Genomic DNA, 16,871 nt, shown 5'->3' on the forward strand with positions numbered 1-16,871 from the left:
GCTAGGAGACAGAGCATCGCCGCTCTGCGCCTGCGCGTTCCGGCCGCGCCTGCAACGCGCGTGAGGGGGCGACGTACTTCCGGTGCGGGGGGAGGTGCAGCATGGCGGCGGTGTGTGGGGCCGCGGCGGCGGCCGCAGCTGCCTCTGTGCCGGCACCTGCGTCAGCGTCGTTACTGGCCTTGGAACCGCGGCTGCAGCGCCAGTTCCAGCAAAAGGTGCAGCAGGCCTGCAAGAAGCGAGGGGCCAAGGTGAGAGGCACTCTATGGCGGAGTGGGAGTGGCTTGTCCTGGCCCAACGCGGCGTGTCCTGATGTGCTGCTTTGTGCCCCGCAGGAGACGCTGACGCCGGGCGTGGTGTATGTGGGACACCTTCCGCGGGGGCTCTGCGAGCCGCAGCTCCACGAGTACTTCGAGCAGTTCGGGACGGTGACGCGGCTCCGGCTCTCGAGGAGTAAGAAGGTAAAAGCCCTGAGCAGGCCCGGCCCGGCCGCTGGGTCTGTGTTCCTTGCTGACAGACATGGGCGCTTCTCAGCGTTCCCAGTCTCTTGCTGCTGTCGCTACTCATAAAGGGGCTGCCCGTGTCCTTGCCGTCTGCCCGGTGTTCCGCTGTCGGTGCGCTCCACGTGGGAAAACTTGGCTGCAGTTCCACGAGTGGGCAGAAGGGGGCTTGTCCTAAGAGTGGTACTTCCGAAACAAGTTGTTGGGCTGGTAGCTTCTGAGGCACTGTCTCTGAGGTTGACTGAATGACTTTGAACGTCCCCTCCAACCTAAACTAGTCTTTACTTCTGTGACCGTGAGCAGGCGGTGACAGTTAATGTAATCTCTTTTTTCTTCCCAAAATAAATGCACTTATGTGAGAAGTGTTGCCATTCTAAGGTAGAACATGAAATGTGATGGAATAGACTTTGGTTTAGTTTTCTTATTGTTTTGCACTCAGTAGGTCCAGCTTCTCACTTCTGGATTTATTGCTGCAGTATAACGTTGCTGTATAAGCTTGTTAACAATAGAACAGCAATGCAGGCCAGCTTGTTTGGTTTTTTCTCTAAAGAAATAGCCAGTAGTGAGCCCTTTTTAATATGCAAGCGTATATTTGCAACTGTTCTCATATCAATTTAAGACTGAATTTACTTCATGGAATCATAGAATCAACCAGGTTGGAAGAGACCTCCAAGATCATCCAGTCCAACCTAGCACCCAGCCCTAGCCAGTCAACTAGACCATGGCACTAAGTGCCTCATCCAGGCTTTTCTTGAAGACCCCCAGGGACGGTGCCTCCACCACCTCCCTGGGCAGCCCATTCCAATGGGAAATCACTCTCTCTGTGAAGAACTTCTTCCTAACATCCAGCCTATACCTACCCTGGCACAACTTGAGACTGTGTCCCCTTGTTCTATTGCTGGTTGCCTGGGAGAAGAGGCCACCCCCCCACCTGGCTACAATGCCCCTTCAGGTAGTTGTAGACAGTAATAAGATCACCCCTGAGCCTCCTCTTCTCCAGGCTAAACAGGCCCAGCTCCCTCAACCTCTCCTCATAGGATTTGTGCTCCAGGCCCCTCACCAGCTTTGTTGCCATTCTCTGGACATGCTCCAGCACCTCAACATCCTTCTTGAATTGAGAGGCCCAGAACTGGACACAGTACTCGAGGTGTGGCCTGACTAGTGCTAATGTTCACTGAACATTTATGTAATTACTTCTGTAATTAGCTGGGAATAGGTGTTTGTGTTTAGCCTCTATCTGTGGCTGAACTATAGTAGTTATTCTATCACCTAGTGATTCCTCCAAAGCAGAGGAGGAGGATCAAAAAACATGAGGATATCTGTGGGTTGAAATGAAAAATAATTTAATGAAGCTGCAAAAATAGGACCAATATAAAGTATACGAAGTTATTCTTGGTCCAATGAATATACAGCAATCACAGTACAGAGGAAAGCAGGCCATGTGGTGAGCAAGCCCTTGCCAGGGATGGAAGAAGGAAGAGCTCTTGTTCCCAGCAAACTTCTTCCTTTATAATGAGCTTGTGGTATAGAATACACCTGTATATGCTAGCTTGGGGGAGCTGCCCTGGCTTAGTCCAAACTGCTAATGGCCAGAATCCCATGGCTGGCCTGTGATTCTGTCCCAGCAAAACCAAGACAATGAACTGTGACTTTGGATGCATAAAATCAAAGAATTAAGCCGGTTGGAAAAGACTTCTAGGATCATCAAATCCACCCTACCACCTAACCCTTCTAATTAACTAAACCATGACACTGAGTGCTTCATCCAGCCTTCTCTTAAACACCTCCATGGATGGTGACTCCACCACCGTTCCAATGGGCAGTCTCTCTTTTCTTGTAGAACTTCTTCCTAATGTCCAGACTAAACCTGCCCTGTCGCAGTTTGAGACTGTGTCCTCTTGTTCTGTCACTGGGTGCTTGAGCAAAGAGACCAACCCCCTGCCTGGCTACAACCTCCTTTCAGGTAGTTGTAGAGATCACACTATGGTTTGACTTAGAGGGGACCTTTAAAGATCACCTAGTCCATTTGTCCTGCAGTCATCAGGGACATCTTCAACTGGATCAGGTTGCTCACACCTTAAATGTTTCCAGGAATGGGGCTTCTACTGCCTTGCTGGATGACCTGGGAGACCCTCAGTGTAAAAGATTTCTTCCTTCTCTCTCTAAATCTTCCTCTTTTATTTTAAACCCATCACTCCTTTTTGCAATGGGCCATGCTAAAATGTATGTCACCATGTTTCTAACAGGTCACTTTAAGTACTGAAGGACTGCAATAAGGTCTTCTTGAGTCTTCTCCACAATAATTTGTGGTATCAAGGCATTGCTTCAGATTTTTTTCTGTTGTTGCTTGCAGACAGGAGCTAGCAAAGGCTATGGATTTATAGAGTTTGAGTCTGATGATGTGGCTAAGATTGTTGCAGACACAATGAACAACTACCTGTTTTCGGAAAGACTGCTAAAGTGTAAGTATTAACTGAAGTGCAGGTCCTCTAATGTCCAAAGAAAATGCATAGGGTTTTGTGTGATTTTTTTTAAATTTGGAGAATCTTGCCTTTTTTTTTCAATGAATTTTTGTCCTGAAAGGATTTTCTGTGGGAATGAGCTTTTCTTGCTTTGCTGTTCACGTGTAAACAACATCTCCAGCACCTTTTTGTTCGCTACTACTGTTTTTCCCTTTAGGCTGATAATGTACACTGTGTAATCACGTGACATGATTCTCAGGGAACAGTGGAGTTTGCTGTGGACATGCCTCCTTTAATGTTGAAACTCTGTCTTATAACCATTGCACTTGTTTCTGTGTAGTTAGCCAGAAGATTAATGAAATTAGTAAGTTTCACAGAGGCAGTGACAGTAACACTTGTTTTCTGAAGGACTGTGAGTTAGATGTTCATCAGCTTTGGAAGACCAAGTTTCTTTTCTAGGTGAAGCATATAAAGGTTTCTTTTCAGCCATCCATTATCAGTTCTCTTATTGAGGAATGTTTCATTGCTTGCCATTATTTCTGTTCATTAAATGCTTCATTAGTGCTCTGTGGTGGTGGAGGATGTTAAAATGAAAACTGAATACATTTGGTGAGAGGGGTAGATCTGTTAATAACTCGGTGTTATATGTTTGTGGTACAGGTCAGTTCATGCCTCCTGAAAGAGTCCATGAAAACCTCTTCAAAAACTGTAACAAAAGGTTTCTGAAGCCCTCTCAGCCAGCAGTCAGGCGGTACAATAAGATTCGTTCACTGGTGCAGAAGGCAAAGATGACAAAGCGACTGCTACGAAAGGAGAGGCTTCTACGGAAGAGGCTGGCTGAAAAGGGATTCGATTATGACTTCCCAGGTTTTGTAAGTTCACTGGGTTGTACTCTGTGTGTGGGTTTACTTTTAGACAAAAAAAGAAGTAGCAGCAAAGAGAAGATAGTTGCTTTTTTTTCCATTAGTGTAAATCATTTGGTGTCCTGTAGTTATCCCCTCTGTCTGTAGATCACAGAAGAATGATGGGGCTTTGCCCAATTCCTGTGGGAGGCTTTGGCAGAGCAGGTGTTTGAAGGCAGGTTCCAAGACTACAGTTTTCATCATTGCACCCTGTCTCAGAAGGCTTGGTGCAATACTTGGATTTTAGCCATGCAGTTTTAATGCAATATTTTTTTAATGCACAGTCACAGCTCTTTTAACGTTACTTTGTGTGTTTTTATTCAAGCCAGGTCACCTGTATGGCTCTATGATTTACTTCATTAATTCAAACCTAATTGCTGTGGCAATGATTTTGTAGTTTAGAAGCAAAGAAACCTATATGCTGTTAAGAGACCGCATCTGCACAAGGAAGCTTGTAGTGATCTGTCTGATCTGTCTTGCTTCCTAGGCGGCACAGGAGCGTTCCATAAAGAGAAGTAAAATTAAACCATCCAAGAAGCCAAAACTGAACGTTTCTTTGAGCAGCCAGGTAAGGCCAAACAGTCCTGGTGGTGCCCAATGCCACACTTCACCTTTCACACTGAGGCAGATGTTTCAAATCTGCAACTGTTTTCTGCATATTAATTTAAAAAACCTGGGCATCGTGTGAGAGATTTTTGTTTTTTTTAACCGAAGGTAGTTTCTTTGAGATGTAGTAACACTGTTCAACAGAGGAGGGCGGTTTGGTCCTCTCAGTTCTTTTTCCTATGGAAGTATTTAGTTGCAAGGCTTCTGCTGAGTGTGTTTTAACTGATAGTGCTGGACCTGAGTTGTATACAGGCACTGATGTGTCTGCTTTCAGTTTCTTCTCTTCAGCACTAACTTGAGGCAGAAGAAACACAAGGTACTGGTGACAATTATTCTCTGTATCCCCTACATCTGTGCTTCAGACCCTTATGACATTATTTCCTCGGTGTTGTCCTTCTGCACTGTGCCACTTTATCCTGTTGGCCTGTTGGACAATGAGGAAGTTGAATTGTTAATACAGTTTAATGCTGTCTGTCTCACATTCACACTGTGTTGTCCCTCCTCTGTGCTCTCTAGGCATGGCATTCAAGTAATTTGAAAACTGTTGCTAGCTAAAAGTAGCAGTAGGATGAAAGGGAAGCTCAGGTCATCAGGACTGAGATTTGGGGCACTGACAGTCTAAAAGTTGTGTAAGATGTTAACATTTTCTGGTTTTTGTTTCATCATCTCTGCAGTTTTAGCTTTGTTTTTTTAACATTACTGGATTTGTCTATGATAACTGGGACAGAGCTGGTTGTGAGGAAGAAAGGATAAATTACATTCAGTCATCTTATTTCTGAGAGCTCACTGATACAATGAAGCTGGGATATATCAGCTTTGCCATGAGCATGAATGTGGCATTTCTGTCCACATGTGTGGACATGAATGTGACATTTCCAGTCTCAAATACATTCCCTCACTGCCCAGTTCTTTTCCTCTTGGCTTTCTTTGTGTTTTCAGTCAGGAAATAATAAAATTTAGAAAGCAGATGTGTGTAATGACACATTAGAAAGTGTGAATTAATTTGTATTTGCCTTTTGCGTGTAGTCTTTTGAAGATGATACTTTTGTCTGAAGAAATACTGTCTGCAAAAATAACTAGTTATAAAAAGAAAGCGGTGCTCCCTGCCATGAGAAACTTCTAAAGGAGAGCTGGACTGAGGTCCTTTGTGGCACCACAGAGGCAGTGACACCTTCCTCTGGCAGATGCTTTGCAATGAATTATGTATTTCTGATTTCTTCAGGATCCTACTCCAGTCTGTACTCCAACAGTGCTCGAGCGCCGGAAAGCTGCTCAGGTGGATGATGACAAAGAGGACAATGAAATAACTCTTAAACTGCCCCCTGCCCGTGTTAAGAATGCTGTGCAGAAACAAAAGAAGCTTCCAAGAAAAAGACCAAACCTGAAGAAACAGACATAAAATTTTGATGACTGTAGCCATGTGTTTTCCTCAGCTCAAAAAATGGCAAGGTGGAGCTTCCTGTGGTTCTGCTGCCCTGGCTTGGTCTGCCTTGACTACTCTTTCAGCCTGTCCTAGGCGAGGAATCTGTTTGCAGTCCCCTCCTAACCCCACCCTAGGCACCTACAGCCTTCTCTGCCTTTGAAGATATTCTTGACTTTGTGCTCACAGGTGCCCATGCTGTGACACACCTAGAGCCATGCCACAGCCTTAATTCTGTAACTTGTCTCTAGCACTCGCTATTTTGAAAGGAAATGTGAGGCTGTCCATTCAGTACTTGCTGATCCAGGTTGTGTCTTACATTTATAATTAATGGCAGGTTATAAAAAAAATACATTTTACAGCTGTATTGACTGTTGGTGGTGTTTCTTCTGTTGTCTGTGTTTCAGGTGAGTTCTTACATACTATCACAAATAGAGGATGAGGGATATTTTGCTCAGGAAGATGTACCTTGATTATTTTCTGTTTGTGATCAGTCAAGATTTGCCCTGTACTGTCAGGACAGAGGCAGAATGCCACACTGTCAGAACACAGCAGTGCCTTTTTGCTCTGCTTTCAGCAATGCCTGGGAAACTCAGCCTTTGCTAGGATGTGGAGTGGTTGCAGAGGACTTGGAAAGGACTGGGATTAGAAAGTTGCTGAGACAGATTGCTGAAGTCACTCGTGATGAAGATTGCCATTCCTTTCCCTATGCAGGCAGAAGGCCTGTATTTGAGAGTTGTCCCATTCTTGAGGATGGAGGGTGACTTGTGTGTATCTGGAGTCAAAGCTACATTTCTGTTCCTCATACACTTAATGTTAAAGGCATTTCACACTGTAGAGATCCTGTATGTGACTGGGCTGACCAGGCAAAAGTAACTTGTTGTTTCTCTGCTATTTTGTGTGCCATACAATTGCTGCTGCTTGGTTCAAAAAATACTGAAGTAACTGCAAACTGCTTTCTGAGGGACTTCTTGCTGAACTGTGGAGAGGAGCAAATAGTGACAACTAGCTTATGTATGGCTGTTCTCGAGTGAGCAAGGCTCTTTTTATCACCTGAAAATAAATCAAGATTTATTCCAGTGTAACCTGTCATAGCTGACTGCAGACATCCAGTCCAGTTTAAGACTGCAATTAGAGTTATCTAACAGTGCAAATCTGAGACCTGCATAAATTCCAGTTAGAGCTTTGTGGCAAGTACTTAGCTGTGATCGTTTATTGTAAGAGATGAAACAGTCTACTGCTGTACTGTTGGCTGTCGGTCAGGCTTGGCAGCAGATTGTAGAGGGAAGCCCAGGTGATAATAGCCAGCTGCTTAGGTAGGTGACTGGCACTAATTCCTTGTCTATTTTAAGACTTGGACTCCTGGAAGAGCAGAAGAAATCTGAACCTGGTTAATTCTGTCCTCTCTGCCCTGATCACTTGAATAAGCACGTGATGATAATGACATTCTCTCAGTGACTGAAATTGCATCATTCTTTGTTGTTCTAAACTGTTGGAGAGTGCACTTGGATGAGTGGGTCTTTATATCACATGCCTGTCATCTTAGGCATGCTGGGGAGGTCTGATAACTAGCCTGGTGGTCACTGACAGTCCTTCTCTTTTACTAGCAGCTTTACTGCATGCCCCTGTAGGCTTTTTCCTCTGTGTTGTGTGCATGTGAAACAGGCAGTCTTTACACTTCAGACCCATGGATAACTCATCCTTGGCTAAGGTCTGAAAGAAACGTGATCAGAGTGGTTGTCAGAAATTGCTTAGCTGTTAGTAACTGACTTGCAGCTCTGAAAATTTTCAGCCTTGACTTACAGCTGAAAGTAGTAGAAGAAAAGCAAAATGTATCTGCCCAGAATGGGCAGTTTTCTTTAAAAATCCATATTCTTAACTGTGTCATGCAAATAAAGGTGGCTGTTGGATCAAGATGAACTAGAAACATGGCTGAATTTCTTTTTGTCCGGAGCTTTCTCTTGGACAGTCTGACACCGGGGGGCAGCAGTGTATTTGGGACACAGGCCACCGTCTGACAAAGGCAACCCAAGGTTTTCTGGGAAATGGCCTCCTGGACTTCTAAAGAAACCTGTCTAGTCTTGGCAGTTTGGAGTGACTGGCTGAAATGGTATCACTACCCCACCCCTACCGTGATTTAAGAATATGGGAGAAACCTGATATGGATCTTGATGAAATATGCTCATTCCAAGTCTCTTGAGTTCTTAAGAAACTTGGTGTACCTAGAGTAACCTATCCAGTGCAGTTCCATGTTCGCTGAAGCCTGAGCCAGCTCCCTTCCTATGCTTCCCATTCTAACCCTCTGGCCTGTGTTTTGAACCTGGAGTTGCTTTCTTCTCTTACTCTGCTTCTGTTGCTGTGTTCCTCTATGCCCAGTGTTCTGCCTCTGCCTGGAAGCCTGTGTCTGCTGCTTTTTGCCATGCTTGGCTTATCTTCATGCTGAATGTTGTGCCTGGGCTGTCCTCTTGAGCTGTATGAGCTTCTAGGGACTTAGGCTTCTGGAGAGCTCTTTAAAAGGTTTCTGCCTTTAAGATAGCACCCTGGTTGCTGTGCTCCCTCTGTATTCATGTGACAGTGCATGCCTTGATGGGAAGATAGTCAAGAAAGCTGTGGTTACAATAACATTTGTTTCCTGCCATAATTTGCCTTTCCTTTCCATTTGTTCATTGGTCTTCCTTCAATTGAGACCAGCTGAGGTGGCAAATCTGAAAAGCGAGGAACAATATTTGCGCTTTGTGAGTAAAGCACAACAACAATACCCAGGCTGTAGCAAGGAACTCTCAGCAGCTCTTCTTGGTGATAGTTGCTGGTTTTAGGCTGCCTGTGTAATTAATACACTGCTGTCCTGGGAGATGCACGTAAGCAGAAATTCAGACACCTGATACTTACTAAACATAGTTGCCGTAGCAAGTGGACAGACGTGCTGTGTCATGAGTTATGCCTCAGTCCTTGCACTGGGTTTTATTTCTCAGCTCTCCAGTTGTTTGTTCATTCATCTTGGACAAACACAAACCTCCTGGCCACAGATTTTAAGGCAGGCTGTGAGTTGTTTTTACTGGGATGTTAGAAGTCTTGGGGCTTTGGATTCAAGGCATAACTTGCAATTTCTGCCTTTCTGTAATGAGTCGCTTTGTGGAGCAGGTTTCTTGAACACTTCAGGTTGTAGTACCATTTTCAGAAATGCTCCTAGCACAGTCTGCATAATTTTCTCTTGTTTATTCCAGTTTCTCTATCTTGTAGGAGAGGGAGTTGGACTTAGGTGTGCACAGTATTTCCCCATACATGAAGTGCTGGAGGAGAAACAGGGTGGGGAGAAAAGTGGGACTGGCTGCAAAATAGAGGGGAGTAAGGAATGATGAACCCAATGCTTACTTCTACAGAAAAAGGTGTTGGTGAATTTGTCAGTGTTAATCAAAATTAAAGATGGACTGTGATGTTTTTTCTTACTTTTTTTTGCCTGTTAGATGTGCCCAGGCTACAGTGTGTCAGGAGTGTGCTGCAGACTATGGTCCAGGTGCTAGTGCTTGCTCATGAGCCCTGACTGGAGGAGGAGAGCAGGCTGGGCAAGTGATGCTTGCTCTTAGCAATAACAAGCCTGTTTGCTTGCATACCTGTCTTGTAAATGGCTGCAGGCCCAAGGAACAAGACAAAATCTGTCTGCAAATAGCTTATCATGGAAGGGAGGGTTTGTGCATGGGTCTGAGGGGTGACATCTTTTCCTCTTTAAGTAAAGCACCAGTGAGGCAGGGGCTAGTTCACAAAATGTCCTCCTCTCCCAGCATACCCTTCAGAGTGTTGGGGTGTTTTGTTCTCACTTTGCCTGCGGGGTGTAGCCAGCCAGGGTAAGGCTGTGTTGTGTGAAGTGCTGTGCACATATCTGCCCTGGGCAGTGTGTTGCAGTTGAAAGCTGGGCAAGCCAGTAACAGGAGTGCACCTTCTAGGTGTTTTCAAGGAATACCCTTGAGTCCTCTTATACCTGACTCCTCCATTATTCATGATGCTGTTCAGACACATCCTGTTTTTTCAGAGTTTACAATCTAACTCAAAAAAGCTCTTCACATGTCCAACTCCAATCAGCAGGAATTGCACCTTTTTGGCCAGGGATACATGGCAAATAGTAAGGAGTGCTGTTGTGTGCATCAGGCTGCTGCCTGACTCTGCTCATCCAGGCACATCCCATCCTGCCCAAGACAAGCAGCTGTCACAGCAAGCTGAGGAAATGGTTAAATGCATGAGTGATAATTGCTGAAGTGAAATGTTTTCTTCCACACAGGGTGCAGTGAGGCCTCTCAGCACTTCTCCCACCCAATATTAATTAAGCATATGGCAGGTACAGGGATGTTGGCTGCCCTAGAAGGCTTGGACTAGTTACACACCTAAGTGTCTGTGGCCAGTAGCTATGTGGATCTCCTCTGCTGGGAAAAGGTAAACTATAGAGAAGCTTCTACACAAGGCTTTGCCCCACTCTGGGAAGAAAAATTTTCTTCAGATGCGGTGTTGAGAACAGGTAGGATTGTGAGGATGAATGCTGCAGGACTTTGACACAGTTTGATGAGTGCAGAGAGCCCTGGGCACTGGGATAACTTTTCTGTGTCTGCACATTCAGTCTTGCACTTTAGCTGCTGTTTGGAGTCTGGGAACTGCTCTGGATCTGAAACTTGTTTTAAAGAACAGGGAGAAGAGCAAACTCCCTTGTTTTTAGGATAGTGATAGTGGAGAGAATTTTTTTCAGTGCATTAGTCCACTGCCGACTGAGAGGAGGGCTTAGTGAACAGGCAGAGAGCTGAAATCAGGCTGCTTGCTCTGCAGTGTGACGTTGCTGCTTATTTCACACAAGTGCGGAAACACCCAACTTCTGTGTGGTTTAGTTCCTTTAAAAGTGAGCAGGGAAATAGAGTTACCACTGTTGGAGTGGCTTCACAAGACTGACAGTGTTCCACCATTTTGAGAGTGAAGGCAGTACCTAGCCTTTCAGTCTGGCTGGATGTACTCACTGCTTCTTGCCAGCACACCCTGCAGAAGGCAGTTGCACAGTGGGGAGCGAGCAGGGGTCTGTGCCAGGTACACAGCAGCACAGCTGTGTTGCCTTCTGCAGGATTTTCATTTCTGTAGATGTGAGAGCTGGAAGAAATCCAGGTGTGACTGTCAGGTGCTGGGCTGCATTTGCAGGTCTGCCTATTAGATGGGCTGGGTTCATCTGCCCGTAAGTGATGGGCAGCAGAAATGTAAGATTAATCTGTAAGGCTTTCCCCTCCGCTATCCCACACAAAGACACAGTATTTGTGGTTTATTACTTAGGTAATGCTAAAAGTGCATTCCATTGAACTTCACCCTGGAAAACAAACCATCCAGGTTTGTTGGAGCTGCCAGACCTTTGTGAATGGGCTGGCAGGAGTTATGAAAGTGCAAAAGACTGTTTCAGAGGCAGTGTGGATTCTCCTACAGTAGACCTGTCTATTGGTGTAATGTCAGTGCAGCCATATCAGATGAATTGTATCCCAGTCCTGAGAAATACTAGCTCATCTTTTTTTCCCCATCAGCTAATAATTTTAGAAGATGAAATCCTGCTGAATTAATACCAAGCATAGATTCAGTCAGTGGGTTGTTAAGAACCATTTGGGGTCAGTGATTTCGACAGTCAGTTTCCAGGGGGCTGTCGGTGTATGTTTGCCATGTTGCTGTTCAGTGTCAGCCCTCTTGTTGTTTTTTGTAAGAGCTTCCATTAATTTCAGTAGAAATCTGCATTTGGGGTGAAGGGTGACATAATCTTTAAAAAGGATCTTAATCCACTTAGCCTCTCTTGCAAAGCTCAGCATTTTTCCCTTGCCAGGAGCAGACTGCATTCCTAACCTTGATGTGTCACTTTCCAGTTGGCTTAATATTTGGGTGAGGATAAAAAGGAAATGTTTTTCAAAGATTAAAAGAATCCATGCTGCTAAGGTATGTGCATGTGTGATGTGCAAGTTAAAAGGGGGGAAAAATGTGAGCATAATTCTGTTCAGATAGTTGAAAAGAGATAAAATAGCACAGATAACTGAGAAATAACAACAGATGATTATACAGAACAAGTACAGGAAGAGGTAAAGCCATTGGAAAGAGTGTAGATGGAGAATTATGAGGGAAGAGGAAATGGGACTGAAATGTTGTTTAATGCAAATTTAAGTGCAAGACAAAAATAGGACTCCCGTTAGTTTGACCTGTAAATGTCTTTTCCCAGAGGGTTGAGGACAAGCAGGAAAAATATGGTCTCTGTAGCTAGTAGTCTGTGTTCAGTTTTGGGAGAGTTTCAGCTCAGTCTCCAGTCACAAAACAGTGCCACAATTAACACTAATTGGTACCTTCCTTGATGTTTTGGCCAGAGAGAATGGACTGTCCTTTGCCTCCCTGGAGGCAGTCACTCCAGGTCAAAGGAAGAGGCCCATGAGGATGTCACATGGCTCACAGAACCTTTGTGCCAACTGGAATCTTGAATCAAATCAAATTCTCTGTGTGAGGGCTACCTGCTTTGTATGGGATCTCTTTCCCCGAGTGGCCAAATTTCTGAAAGGAGTAAACACAGGCAGACATAACCCCTGTACATACAATGAGCCTTAAAGTCATTTGCTCAATTCTTGCTAATCAAAAACTTCTGCTCTCACATTTTCTTTTCTTTTTGGTGACCGAAGTGAAGCTTCATGTGCCTTCACGTGGGAGTTAAGTGGGTTAAGAGGCTGCTTTGTTTGTAGCAGCTCTCATGTGGAAAAAGCCCGATGCAAAATGCTGGGGCTTGGCAGGAAAGTGCCAATTAAAGACAACAGTGCAGAAGCATATTGTCTGAGATGAAAATGCTTGAATCTGAGGCTCTTACAACTGTCATATGCAAAGGAAAGAACAAGGAATTATTAAATTTAATGCTGATATGAAGCAGCTGGTGCTTTTCCTGTTTCAGATGTTTATTCTTGCACAGTATGGACAAGGAGTTTGTTCCCTCTCTCATAGGTGAGGGATACAGGAGCCTTTGCCACAGTGGGATCAGCATTCAGAAGCTGGATGCTTGGGCCTCACCTTGCCTTCATCCCTGTTATTTGTCTTTTGTGTTAGCAGCAGTCCAGCCTTCTCCTTAGCCCTGCAAAAGTCTGTTCAGGTGTCATGTGCAAGAGATGTTAAGTGCCATGAGATGGCAAGGGAGAGATGCAGCAGTACATCAGGTCAAGTGAATTTTTCTCCCTCTTAGCCACATGAGTAGTGAAGTTAGGTCTGCACATAAAGGAAACATGGCTTTCCAAGTCTGTGTGGAAGTGTTCTCAGTTCTAGGGCAGCAACCCAAAGACAGCCAGGCGTTGATGCAGCTACATCTGATGTCATGGACAACTGCATCATCAAACTTGTCATTCATACATGAATACATTTCTCCTTTAAGCATTTGTCCCTCACATCCTGAGCAGACATTGTGTAAAAGGGCCCTGAAGAAAAAAAAATAGCAAGTCATTCAGGTATAGTCAGTGTTTCTACTGAAGTAGTGTCCCTCCTAATCCGTATCTCTGCTTCCCACTAGTTCTGTTTGTGTTTTTATTTCAAAGAGCAGTGTTGGAAAATGAAATGTAGCAGGGAATAGTGTACTTTGCAGATGGCCTGAGAAGAGAGATACGTGTTGCTTTGCTAGGAACAGTATCTTCTTGAGAGACAGTTGTTCCTGCTTTTGTACACTGGTCCTGCCTGTGCTGGAGACCCATGTTCAAGACAGGTAAGCAGATGCAGATGTTTTTAAAATGAGAAGTACTTTCATTTAGGTACGTTATATGTAAGGGTAATGCCAAATGCCTGCTGTTAAACCACTGGTAGTATAGTCCTTGTCAAGCACTCACTAGCAGCTCCTTCAGTTCCCTTCATTTAGAGTCCTTCCTGCATCTTGGGATGAATCCCCAAGGGCTGATTTAAATAGCATAATCATAACCTTACAAAACTTTGTAGAAGGTGAAGTGCCCATGCAGATTGGATTCCATCTGGAAACTTTGATCTGGTTGCCCTTGAGATATCCCAATATGCCTTTATGGTGAGTTTCTATTGAGGACTGTCAGAGGCAGTGGATGTGTAGGTCTGTCATAGGTGGTGCTACAGCTCATGTGGATTTATGTCCCTGTGAAGGCTGATGGACTGTGCTATATGATCAAGAGCATTCTCTGAGCAGAATTAAAGAATACTGAGATGCTGGGAGGCTCTAAAGGCTTTAAAAAGTACTATAATCCATGAAAGGCCAGCGTTCTACTAGAGAAAGCAGGATGAGATGTGCAATGTAGTGTGTGCTAAGTGACAGAGTGCACTACTATATGCAGTAGCAATTAAATTTAAGAAACCTAAAGGGTGAGAATCGGAACAGTGCATTCACTGCCCACTATTTAAAAGTTTGAAGAAAGCCTGCCAGTTACAATGTATTTTAGGCTTCTTTTCCTGATGAAAATGAGGCTTGTGTGATCTGTCTGCTTACATTCAGCTGTCAGGCTAGTCCCCTCTTTGTTCTTTCTCAACACAGAGGGAGGAGGAAAGAATCTCAAGTTTCATGAGGAGTGGAGGGGAAAAATAATCATTGCCAGCCTCAGGGAAAGGCAGGATGATTTGGCGTGGTGTGGTTCCTTTGGCAGTAGTCTGCCAGTTAATCTGTACTTGTGTACAGCCCTGGACTACTCACACCTGCTGCCTGTGTCTCTTTAGATGGGAGTATCACAGGACACACAAAGAAAGGCATAGATGCCAGAAAGGTTGAATTAGACGGACAAGGAGCACAGGTCTTTATGAAACCAGGTATTGTTAATGCTTGCTTCTCAGAGAGCAATTTGGTTATCCTAAAAATAGAGGCATAAACTGTTCTAAAACTCTGCAAGGAGCCAAGGAAACACTCATATAATAACAGAAAAAAAAAGTCAGAGCTGATTAAATGACAGAAATTTATCTTTGTGCAGAGACACTGCCTGTTTTATAATAAAAATATGAAGAAATGATATAGGGAAAGACTCTGTCTACAGTTTGTTAATTTCGCATTGAGGAAGGTTTTGATTTTCAGGGACTTATACCAGAAGTCTTGCAAATTATTTTCTGTGCAACTTTTATCTGGGGTGGAAGTTCTTAAAAAAAAAAAAAAAAGTACATCTCAGAACATTTCTTTATGAAGCTTTAGCCTGCCAGTGACCCTAAAATCACCAGAAGTAAGAATTATCGAAACAAAGGCAAACACCCAGCTATATCAGAAGGCAGTACTGAGAGATTTCCAAGGTAAAAGCCTCTTTATAGTAACACTGAACAGAGTGAATTCACAGCAAACATGTCATACACAATTACTGATTTCTTACTGCAGCTAGTTGCACTGATGAAACACTGATGATTCATCGAACTTTGAACTATTTCAGTTTATATCTCATTTTCTTGTGCAAAGTGCAATGTGATTGTGTTTCAGGAGCAGAACAGGATCTGGACTCTCCAAGACAATCTTGCCTGTAGTTCTAGCAGATTGAGGTGAAATGGAACAGTGACGACCCTACCCTGTCATCAGCCTCTGTTAGGAGACTGCAGGACAAGAGAAATGCAGATGACTGCAGGGAGTCCTGGTTGCAAAACTACTCAAGTAGGGAGGGAGAGCGAGCACTCAGGCTAGGGGCTGTCCCTCCACTGAGTACACATGGATAGTCATGTGGGGGCTGGAAAACCACAGCAGGTGAAGCAGAACTGTTGTGTCTCTACCTTGGGTAGTACTTAGCCATTTAGGACTCTCAGATTAGCTACTGCCTGGGCGGTGAAAACCATGGTAATTTCTAAAGCTGGTTTGCAATCTACTGCTCTCAGATTACACAGAGCTGGCATCCTTTTAAGAACTAATACCCCCAGCTTTCTCTTGACATCTGTGCAGCCTGTTCCACTTTTTACATTCGACCTATGTTGGTTCTTCTACGCATAAGCAGCAGTTACAAACCACTCTGGAACCTGGTTGCAAAAAAGAACATATTACCAAATTCTCTATTGTTTGGAAGGAGCTTGCCAAAAGGATTTCCTATGCCAAAACTGTGAGCTATGAAAAAAATATATTATTTTGAGAAGCTGAAAAGGAACAATTTTATTTTCCCCACGTTTTTTTTTTTCCATTGTGAACTGTTCATAGTTGTTGGGAACTGCAATCTTACACTCACCACCTGCTGGCGGGAGAAGCAGCCGTAATCTTACAGGAAGTGGTGGTCAAACGTGTCTGGGTAAAGAGGCTATGCACTGCGAATTTGCTCGCTGTTATTCCAATTCATTCCGTGTGGGAGAAAGAATTAATTACTTTTAAATGTAGCTTTTAAACTAAAACTGCACAAAGCACGGCTTCCCTCAAGAGGGAACCGTTAAAGGAGGGGGCTATACACTGACAGGCAGGTTCAGGCTTCTTTCCACAGGCAGCACTCAGCCCCCAGCCTCTGTCTCCTTACCCAGTAGCGGGAATTCCTCTCGGAACATTGCAACCTCTCACAGGCTGGCCCGCCAGCCAGGGCCACTGTACCCCCTGAAGCCTTCTGCGGAGGCGGATCCGCCGGGGCTCGGTGTGGAGCCTGTCCTGGCTCCAGCCGCTGCCGCCCAGCAGCCGCCGCCCAGCGGCCCCCTCAGCATCAACGGTTCCCGCCGCGCGGGCCGCGTCGCCATGACGACCAAGCCCGCCCCTAACGGCCACGGCGGGCGAGGCGTGGAGATGTTGCGCATGCGCACTGCGCAGACTGACCTCACCGCGGTCTGGCTGAGGGGCTTCCCCCCACCTCCCATAGAGGGCCGCGGGAGGCGCATTCCCTCCCGCCTTCGCCCCTCGCTGTACGGTACATGCTGAGGGCTGTTCCTGCGTGCGCCTCTGGCGCATGCGTGCTGCCGGGCCGGGAGCCTTCTAGAGGCGCGGGGCGGTGCCGCGCCGGCGTGGAGGGGGTTGCAGGTGGCGCATGCGCGCTGGCTCCCATTCTTCCCGTGGCAGCGGGGCGGGCGCAGCCATGCAGCG

The 16,871-nt window shown here is 45.2% G+C and overlaps 1 protein-coding gene across 1 annotated transcript; it reads left to right on the forward strand.

Annotated features, from left to right (window-relative positions):
- The first annotated feature begins 86 nt into the window (after nt 1–86).
- On the forward strand, nt 87–6,254 carry NIFK (nucleolar protein interacting with the FHA domain of MKI67). Its single transcript, XM_064157380.1, has 6 exons — nt 87–248; nt 333–458; nt 2,851–2,959; nt 3,620–3,831; nt 4,349–4,429; nt 5,690–6,254. The coding sequence occupies exons 1-6, from the start codon at nt 102–104 to the stop codon at nt 5,864–5,866; spliced, it is 852 nt and encodes a 283-aa protein (XP_064013450.1). The 5' UTR covers nt 87–101; the 3' UTR covers nt 5,867–6,254.
- The last annotated feature ends 10,617 nt before the right edge of the window (nt 6,255–16,871 follow it).

This window comes from Pogoniulus pusillus, chromosome 2, assembly GCF_015220805.1.
Source record: "Pogoniulus pusillus isolate bPogPus1 chromosome 2, bPogPus1.pri, whole genome shotgun sequence".
In the NCBI taxonomy this organism is placed as follows: domain Eukaryota; kingdom Metazoa; phylum Chordata; class Aves; order Piciformes; family Lybiidae; genus Pogoniulus; species Pogoniulus pusillus.

Bases quoted from the DNA above. Each gene is read 5' to 3' on its own strand.
- NIFK (XM_064157380.1), top strand. From the start codon at position 102: ATGGCGGCGGTGTGTGGGGCCGCGGCGGCGGCCGCAGCTGCCTCTGTG. The intron at 249-332 runs GTGAGAGGCACT...TGTGCCCCGCAG, and splicing joins GCAAGAAGCGAGGGGCCAAG to GAGACGCTGACGCCGGGCGT. The intron at 4,430-5,689 runs GTAAGGCCAAAC...TGATTTCTTCAG, and splicing joins ACGTTTCTTTGAGCAGCCAG to GATCCTACTCCAGTCTGTAC.